General features: G+C 44.2%; 1 protein-coding gene and 1 pseudogene across 1 annotated transcript; both read right to left on the bottom strand.

The window, feature by feature from the left end:
• Window positions 1-641: 641 nt before the first annotated feature.
• On the bottom strand, window positions 642-2,471 carry LOC147966730 (uncharacterized; annotated as a pseudogene).
• A 3,888-nt stretch (window positions 2,472-6,359) lies between these two features.
• On the bottom strand, window positions 6,360-9,243 carry LOC125513101 (putative receptor protein kinase ZmPK1). Its single transcript, XM_048678146.2, has one exon. It carries the CDS (start codon window positions 9,241-9,243, stop codon window positions 6,745-6,747), a length of 2,499 nt encoding a protein of 832 aa, XP_048534103.2. The 3' UTR covers window positions 6,360-6,744.
• Between the last annotated feature and the right edge of the window lie 703 nt (window positions 9,244-9,946).

A 9,946-nucleotide genomic window follows, 5' to 3' on the forward strand; every position in this document is an offset into this window, starting at 1 on the left:
TCTTTTCTAGGTCTGTTGACACACCATCCTTGCTAATGATGTGGCCCAGATAAAGTAATTTTTGAGATGCAAACTCACACTTGGACATTTTGACATACCACTGATCTCTCCTTAATACTTGCAGCACTCTTCTGACATGTTGAAGATGTTGTTTCAGAGTTTTACTGAATATAAGAATATCATCAAAGAATACTAACACAAAAAATCTCAACATTTCTGGTTCCTGAGATAATGTAACATTCATGGCTCCCTGAAATGTGTTAGGTGCACCAGTAAGACCATAGCCTACCACTTTGAATTCAAAGTGACCATGATGTGTTTTAAATGCAGTCTTATATTCTTCACCAGGAGCTAGTCTGATTTGATGATATCCAGCCCTAAGATCAAGTTTTATGAACCATTGAGCTCCATGCAGTTCATCCAGCAACTCATCAATTACTGGCATAGGAAAATTTCCCTTAATAGTGATTGCATTCAGATGTTTGTAATCCGCCACCAATCTCCAAGTATGATCTTTCTTTTTGACCAACAAAATGGGAGAAGAGAAGGGGCTGGTACTTCTTCTAATTACTCCAGAGTCCAGCATTTCCTGAATTTGTTTCTCAACTTCATCCTTTAATTCAGGGGCCAATCTATATGGTTTAAGAGAAAAAAGGCCTAGCACCTGGTATGAGAGGAATGGAATGATCACATGCTCTTTCTGGTGAAAGTCCAATAGGAATTGAGAAAACATCTTTATATTCCTCAACCAACTCCTGAATTTCTGGTAACACCTTAGCTGCATTTTCCTTAGTGACTACTGACAGTTCAATTATAGTATAAGCAAATTCCACTGGTGCTATTCCTTGTAATGTTACTGTTTTTCCATTGACAGCAAATGTCATCCACTTTTGTTCCCAGTCAACTGTCATTGGGCTGAACTTGGATAACCAGTCCATTCCCAAAATTCCATCGTAACAACTAAGAGGTAAAACTTTGAGATCATGTTTAAACAGATTTCCCTGCACTGACCACTGACCACTGACACTGGGGAATGTAACTGCAGCAGTTCATTATTCCTCCATTTGCAACTCTGACCTTGATTACTGTACAATTCTTCAGGCCTGGTAATTTTGCAGCAGTGGCAGTATCTATAAATGAGTGTGTACTACCAGAGTCCACCAAAAAGGTTTTCTGCTGTCCATTGATGTCGATCATCAGTTGGAGTGCCTTGCTTTTGGATGATTTTCCTTCTGCAGCTTCTGATAAGGCCATAAGATTAACTTCCTCATCATCGGTTTCTGAACCATTACTGCTAGTGCATTGGAAAAATTCCACCATTTCCTGAACCACATGTAATGAGACTACTTGTTTACATTGATGATCTCTGCCCCACTTCTCTCCACACATGAAACACAGGCCCTTTGCCTTGTGATAAGCTCGAAGAGCAGCCCATTTATCTTCTCCAGCAGTTTGCTTATGTGTTTCTGAGGATTTGGTGGGCAATGCCTTAGGTTGATTGACTGTCGATGTTGATTGTTGTCTCCTGGTAGTATGATTTGGTTGTGGAGAAGAACTCGTCAGAGATTCATGCAGAAGTGCCAGATCGTATGCTGCATCCAAGTCTTGGGGCTGATGTAATGCAACCATAACTCTGACTGCAAAATTCAACCCATCAATGAACTTGGTAACATAATGAACTGATTCAGGTACCGCTTCATATGATGACAATTGGTCATATAATTCAGCGAACTGCTTCACATACTCCTCTACTGTGCCAACTTGAGAGATGCTGTGAAATTTGCGCACCAGCGCCTGATGTTGGTTGCGACCAAAACGGCACTGCAACAGCCTGCATAATTCCTCCCACGATGCATCCGGAACTCTGCGCTGCACAGACTCCAACCATCGAGTTGCCGGCCCTTCAAACATGGTGGAGGCAAACTGTATCCGTAACTGACGGGGCGTTCCACACATGCTGAAATAATCCTCACATCTCGTTTGCCATAGTCTCAGATTGGTACCATCGAACCGAGGCAGATCAATACGAGGACCAAAACCAAATTGATGTACCCTCTCGATGGAATTCAGTGCAGCGAGATGATTGAACGGGGTTGAGCTCAGATCTCATACCTCTGGCTGGGGGAGGAACATATGGAACATGATCCTTCCCCTTGACTGGTTGAGCTGAGCGGCTGCCCTCCACACCTCCCTCGCTAGCGCCCATCTTGGACCGGACTGGCTTGCTGGCGGCTGCCCATGGACGACGAGTTAGCGGTCTGCGGTCGCTCCATTCCGGCACGGATCTCATCCATGTCGACCCCGATCGACATCTTGAGGTCGTCGATCCGCGTCGTCAGATCGCCCACGATGGAGCGCATCGACTTGGAGGCATCCTCATCCTGCCGCTTGAACCGCACGTCGAGGGACTCCGCCAAGTCGGCCTTGAGGAACTCGTACACCGCCTTTGTCACCGGCGACATGCTCTCCATGATTTCTTGGCGACGACGCGCCGCGAATCTCGTCGCGTGCGGGTGGTGCCTCGGAACTTGTTGCGACAGGATCTGTAGCTCTGATGCCAATTGTAAGCACCAATTGCTCTCTCTCAATTTGGTGTCTAGTTGATTACAGATTCGAATTCAATCCAAGGAGGAGGAAGGAAGAACAGAGGAACAACGCACACCAGCCACTCCTATCCTATCCAGCCGGCCGAAGCCGTTTCGTCCGCCCAACCGTTACAAGTGTCATCGACTTACTTATACACTTGTCTACTAGACCCATTCCGGCCCAAATGACCGAGCAGGCCGCTTCTGGACCCTCCTGGGCCTGGCCTTGACGTCGCTTGTCGGTTCGCCCTGTAGCGGATCATGACTTGTCGTTGCCGTAGCAGCAGAGTCGCTGACAGTGGATCCCGGCGCGCCCTGCTGGATCAAAGAGGCAGGGCACTATCGGACCACCAGAAGTCACGGCCGCTGGGGGCGGTGCACCATGCAGGAGCGTGACCGCATCCTGCAGCTTGGAGAAGCGCTCCTCGAGATCGGGCTTCCACGTGGTGAGGGACTCCACTTGTGCCGTCTGGTCGTCGATCCGGGTCTTGAGCTCCTTGATGTCGGCGCGCATGTCCTCGCTGGCCTTCGTCAGCGTCTCGGTGAGCTTGTTGAGGTAGGATTTGAGCGCCGGGTCCATGGTGACTAGGAGCTGCTGGCTAAAGGAAAGAGAAGAAACATGTCTCAATGTTTGGTACCGTAGAATACGGGAGAGCTGAAGCGCCAATGTTTTTTTGTACTACTACAGTTCGATAGTGCCACAATGGCATCTATCTTCTATCGACGAGGTGATCTAAATGACTTAAACGATGGTGGCCTGACTACCTCTATAGTATGATCATGGAGAGCTCAATATGGCCGCCTGACATTGTGCTAAAGTAGGATGAAAAGCACACCGTCCTGTGATTTATCATGTTCGTCATGAATAAGGGAAATGGCAACAAAATTAAATGGCTAGCTAGGAGCATGCAAGGATTTTGTCATGAATAAGGGAAATGCCGTAGAATACGGGAGAGCTGAAGCAGACCAATGTTTTTTTGTTTGGTTCATCTTGATGCTAGAGAGGAGCTTGCAGCCTGAGCAGCTAAAGAAAACAACTTGCTGGTGTCGAATCTGCATTCTCTTTCTCTAATCGTCGTAGCCATGAGCCTAATTAAAAAAACAGTTTCTATACTACTACAGTTTGATAGTGCCACAATGCCATCTATCGTCTATCGACAAGGTGATCTAAATGACTTAAATGATGATGGCCGGACTACCGCTATAGTATGATCATGAAGAGCTCAATATGGCCGCCCGGCATTGTGCCAAAGTAGGATGAAAAGCACATCATCTTGTGATTGATCATGTTCGTCATGAATAAGGGAAATGGCAACAAAATTAAATGGCTAGCTAGGAACATACAAGGATATTGTTTCTTCCGTTGCAACCCACGGGCATATTTTCTAGTATTCACTTACACTCCTTGGGCTCAAACATGTATGAAACCCACTGGGGCCCCGTGAACTTGTGGTTGGGCTTTATCTCCCGTCTTGGTCTGGTGGGCTTGCCGTTCTCCTCCTCTCGGCCTTGAGCTGCTGCTGCTCCACTCGTCATGTTGCTGACACATGGGCGGAGCTCCCGTGTCTACGCATGCGTTCTGCCGCTCTCCGAGCATGTCGACGCAAAGTGCTCTTGTGTGAGCTGCTGGTGTGCTCTCTTGACGCTCGTGTGTGGTGTGCCACTGCCACTAGGTGCATGCATGTGTGCCGGTGTGTGGGTGTGTTGCGTGCGAGTGGTGTGTGTTTTGGGTATCCTTCTGCTTCGCGGTTCGCGCTGGTTGCATGAGGTTGGGTCACCGGCCGTGGCCGCGACGAGGATGCGCGACCTCCGTTTTGGCGCATATCACATGTTCGATAAATTGTATCATTATTTTTCCACAAATTAAACGAGGGGTCATCGGACATTTTTGGACGATGTTTGCAGACATTTTGGTTCCACTTTGGTGAATCCCCTTGGAGATGCCCTAGGTTATTTATCACTGGAGGGAGGCGACTATGGCGTAGGTGCTCACCATCCAAGCTTCTGGTCGCTGAGGCTGGCTTTCTGGCTGTTATGGCTGCGTTCCTAGGAGTTGCCCCGCCACCATGTTCGCGGTTTGGGTTGCCCACTTCTTGCACCGTCCAGTGTCTAGACGGCATGGTGAGAGAGCCTTCTGTTCTCCTCCGTCCAGTGCTCAATTTTGAATATAATTTACGATTTTGACCGGGACACGATTTTTCCAATCAATTAGCAGCAACCGGTCTATAAAAACATATTATTACCACACACCCACCCATCACCTGAAAAAAAGCGGTACCATATGATACTGTAGCACCAATATAGTACATGCGGCCACCCCCGCTGATATTTGCCAACATAAATATATGTTTGTTAGCAGATAATACAGAACCACACCACAAAAAGCCCATCAAATCACCGCATTATAAATAAAAGTAAAACACATTCCATCATCTTCCCCATCCGCTAAACTAAATAATCCACCAGTTCCAGAATATAAGGGGTATTAGTTTTTTGGAAAGTCAAATTTCTTTAACTTTGATCAAGTTCAAAGCAAAAAATATTGACATCCACAATATTAAACAAAAAATTATGAAAATTTATTTCACGATAAATCTAATCATATTGATTTGATATTTTGGATTTTGATGTATTTCTCTACAAATTTGATCAAACTTAAAAAGTTTGACTTTTTGAAAAATAATAAACCTTATATTTTGAAACAGAGTGAGTAATTTTTTTAACAAACCCAACAACACCAAAGGCGCACCAAAGCGCGCCCACCACTTCTAGTCTTCTATAACATTATGCTCCTTAATTTGTAAGGCCTCACAGTCAATTGAGGTCTTCAATTGAAATCGGGTCATCCGATTTTGACCGAGTCAACAATTTCTCAAAGCTCTCTCATTAAATTATTTTATACTACACATTATGCTCCCTAGTGAGTTTGGACGAGCCAAAAATTTCTCAAAACTTGCTCAGTCAATTATTTAATACTATATACTATGATTCCTAATTTTCAGGCCCTCACAAATAATTGAGGTCTTCAATTTAGAATGAGGTAATCCGATTTTGACTGGGTCAACAATTTCTTAACAAGCCCTCCCATTTAATTATTTTAATTCACTATGTTTTTTAATTTTAAAGCACTTTAATTCAATTGAGGTATTCGATTTTGAATTTTGGTTTACGATTTTGGTCGGGCCAATGATTTTTTAAATCAATCAGCAGAAACCAGCCTATAAAAATATATCAACCTCGCGCACCGTCCCATCACTTAGAGAAAAGAAGTGACGCCATATGATACTATAACACCAATAAATATTGGTTGATAGCGGATAACACAGAATCTCGCCGCGAAATGCCCACCAAATATCTAATGGGAAGGAGCAGGAGTGATAGTACTCCGGAGGGGCCGTTCCCTCTCAATGGAGATCCTGTATGATTTGGAATTTTTGTATGGGTCCAAAGGACTTAGTAAAGTTCAAAACAACGAATACACACATGATTTTTGTATATATATATATATATATATATATATATATATATATATATATATATATATATATATATAGCTGAGTTTGGTAGTGGGTCGATTGCTATCAATAGTGCTAATTGATGACTTTAACTCACTAATCATGATAGAGAAAACTACTATCTATTAGGTACTAGCATAAGTTTCACGCAAATATTAGTACTTGAACACTGCATATCTGGCGGTGTGGACAAAATGTGAAATCGAAATTCAGTACTGGCATATAGCTCATTGCAGAGGAGCACACGCTAGACTCGCGTACATGAAGTTGGTCCCTTTTTCTGCAACCGATCGATACATCTCTCTCTGCAACAAATGGAAGAATCAATTGATGGATTTGCTGCTGCTCCAACTCCACAACTTTTTCTAGTGACTTTTCATTGCATTATATAACTTCCTTACAAACCGACTCGGTGTTCAATTCGTTGAAGAATTCCAAGGCACACCCAACACGACTCCACTCGGTGTACTAAACAAGTTTAGCACGAACCAAAAGAAAAGTGAAACTTACTAAGTATACAACTACAATGACAATGACAACGATAATAATACATGATACACATCCCAGTATCTTGTTTTGGATCAAAAAATAACCATATATGGCATGCTGTGTAAAGCGTCAACTCCCTTTTTGTTGGCACCATACTACTGCATTGTGCCACTAGCTTCATCAACCGACACAAGCATCTGTACAAGATTTTCCATGGTGGGCCTTTTTCTACTGTCTTCTTCTAGGCATGAGACAGTCAACTTGACCATCGTTCTTGCTTGCAGTCTATCGAACTGGCCGTTCAACCTCAAGTCAATGAAGTCAGGAAGCCATAAGTGTTGGCTTCCCTCCAGCATCATATTTTTTGTAAGCATCCTAACGACCGTTCCAAGGACCATTTCCACTTCCTCGCCGGCATTTGATGCCCAGTCTGAAACACGAGCCCCCATGAGTAGTTCTAGGAGAACCACTCCGAAGCTGTAGACGTCAACCTTTGATGTTATTGGCTGGCTAGAAACCCACTCGGGAGCAATATAACCTCTAGTTCCATGAATTCTTGATACATTTTTATTGGATCCACTTCTGTTCACAAGTTTTGCAAGGCCAAAGTCGCTGATCTTTGGCTCCAAGTTATCATCCAACAATATATTTTCAGGCTTGATGTCACAGTGGATAACCCACTCCAAGCACTCATGATGAAGATAGGCCAATCCTCTTGCCACCCCTAGAGCAATCTTAAATCTTTCACTCCATCCAAGTAACCTTTCACTACTAAACAAGGTTTTATCCAAAGAACCATTCTCAACATACTCCAAAACCAATATTCTGTGTGGTCCATCAGAACAGAATCCCCAAACCCTCACCAAATTCATATGGTAAATCCTTCCAATCACACTCAGTTCATGCTGGAATTCTTCTTCCCCTTGGTGTATGTCTGCCAAAGTTTTCACTGCTATGGCCCTCTTGTCTTTCAAGACGCCCTTGTATACAAGACCAGATGCCCCACATCCAATTCGATCCTTGAACTTTTGAGTTGCTCTCTGCAACTCCTTGTAAGTATATCTGCGAAAATGGTTGGTTACCATTTCATAGCCAACCTCAGCTGGCCATACCCCCATTAACTTTTTCCCTTCCCTTATGAACAAAAACCAGCATCCTAGTGCCACAAATATTAACTCCACACAAAATATCGCTAACAAGAACCCATACGCCAAGAACAGGTAATGTGAGTGTGATCCATTTTGACTGCTTTTAGGTTGATCCCAAAAGTTTACTGTGAAATGTTTGCTCTTTACACTACAATTAGGAACATATTTAGGACCAAAAGGTTGCGAGTGAGGAATTGAGGACCTTGGGACCTGTAGCGTCTTAGGAATCTTGAGATGGATAGAACCACCAACAATACTTGGCCCGGTTACACCCCCAACAAGGGTCCCCTTTGGATAGCAAAGCCCGGTTCCTTGCCAGTATGCAAAACCTTTGCAATTGCAGTCCTTCAAGCATATCTTCTTGCATTCATCAAATGAAACTATGGTATTCAATCTAAGATCATTACCATGGAAGTCGGTGGCGGGTAGCTTCAGAAACATCTCCTGTCCATCACAACTGAGATTAAATTTTGGTCTGCAACCTTGGCTCCGGTCACTGGGGTCGATTATCTCATGTCCAGGGGCACAAGCACAAGCAGGCTGGGGAGTGTACACACATATTCCATTAATGCCACACAAACCAAGAACACAGCAGGTCTGTTGATATGCCATCCACGTGACCGACCATGTTCCATCTATCTTATTTAGACTGTATAATCTAAGGTTGCCATCATAATCCAACGTTAGTCTCCTCATAACCCCATGACCCCAATCAACAGCCTTAAGAGTTAAGTTGTCACTACCAAGAAAATACCCCGAGCTATCAAGGACTCCAATTGCGGTAGTACTAAAGGCATTTCTTTTCTTTGTCCATATATCATTACTAGGAATTGGCCAATATTTTAAAGAGATATCCTTCTCATCATCAAACAGTGTGAGTATATGTTCATCATCAAAATGGAAGCTGTAGCGGCCAGGGACAAGTAGCCTACTAGCAGATACCAACTTTGCAGCACTAGTAATGTTCTGATAGGGCAGCAATGTGTCGGTAGGAGAATGGAAACTTTGCCACAGAATGATATCACCTTGGCCTTTGACGACGAGGTTCCCAGTGTCGAGCAGCTGAGCTTGCTGGGCACTCGAAAAAGACGACACATTGTTCTCCCAGACGGGGCGGCCATCGTAGTCTTCTACGGCCATCCGGCCATCCGCATCTAGCGTGACTCGGGATCGCTTGAAGTAAACGGGGTGGAGATGATTCGCGCTCCAGACCACCGTTCTTTCAGCCGTGTTGGAGTACCAAATGGAGAAGATGGAGGCAGTTTGAGAAATGTTGTTGAAGCCGCAGGTGAAAGTACCATCCGGTGAGCGGAGGACGTCGGAGCTATCCTCTACGGACATAGAGGAGCCCGGCGAGAGGAATTCGCGAGCGGAGACGCGAAGAAAGAGAAGGACCAAGGTAAGTAGTAGGAGCAGAGGGATGGAGCGTCCATCCATGTTTGGTGAGGCACTGATGAAGAGTTGATCTCTGGAATGGTCACAAATGGGGGATATTATAGGAACCATTTGGTCAGTCGTCGCTATTGCATTTGGAAGATGGTTGTGCCTTCACTTTCATAGTCGTCTCTTTGTGCTGCAAATTGTTTGTCCTGTGCACCAGTCTCCAGCTAACTACTTTCGCCTAGCTGTGCAAAGATGGTGACTGAAATCATTGGCCCGTTGACGGGGGACGACTCTGGTAGTGCATGTAGTTTCCTTCGGACAGCGCACGAGCAGGCAGAACCGCAGAACCAACACGTCGCAGCATGCCGAATAATCCCTGGCACCACTATCAAGTCGACGCAAAGACATGAAGAGGAAGCCGTTCGCCTAGCTACATGACGACAAAGGTTCGTGTTTTTTTTTTTTACAAATTCGCAAAAGTATTTAAATCTGCAAAGCTTTCTAAAATCCGCGAACATTTGTGGGCTTCGTGACCATTTACCAGATTCAAAAGTACTTTTTGAATTCACAAACATTTTTTCACTTCGTGAACTCTTTTCTTCAATTGACTAACCTTTTTTTACTCCCTTCATCCGAAAACATTTATCGTAGAAATGGATATATCTAGATGTATTTTAATTCTACATACATCAATTTTTATCCATTTATGTGACAAGTAATTCCATACAAAGGGAGTATTAGTGAAATTTTATTACTCCCTACCGAAATGTAAGTCATTTAAGCATTCGATGTGCAAATTTCGGTACGCTACGAATATTTTCCACAT

The sequence above is a fragment of the Triticum urartu genome, chromosome 6A, assembly GCF_056163025.1.
Source record: "Triticum urartu cultivar PI428250 chromosome 6A, HENAU_Tu73, whole genome shotgun sequence".
NCBI lineage: Eukaryota > Viridiplantae > Streptophyta > Magnoliopsida > Poales > Poaceae > Triticum > Triticum urartu.

Coding starts and splice junctions, on each gene's coding strand:
- LOC125513101 (XM_048678146.2), bottom strand. CDS start 9,243: ATGGTTCCTATAATATCCCCCATTTGTGACCATTCCAGAGATCAACTC.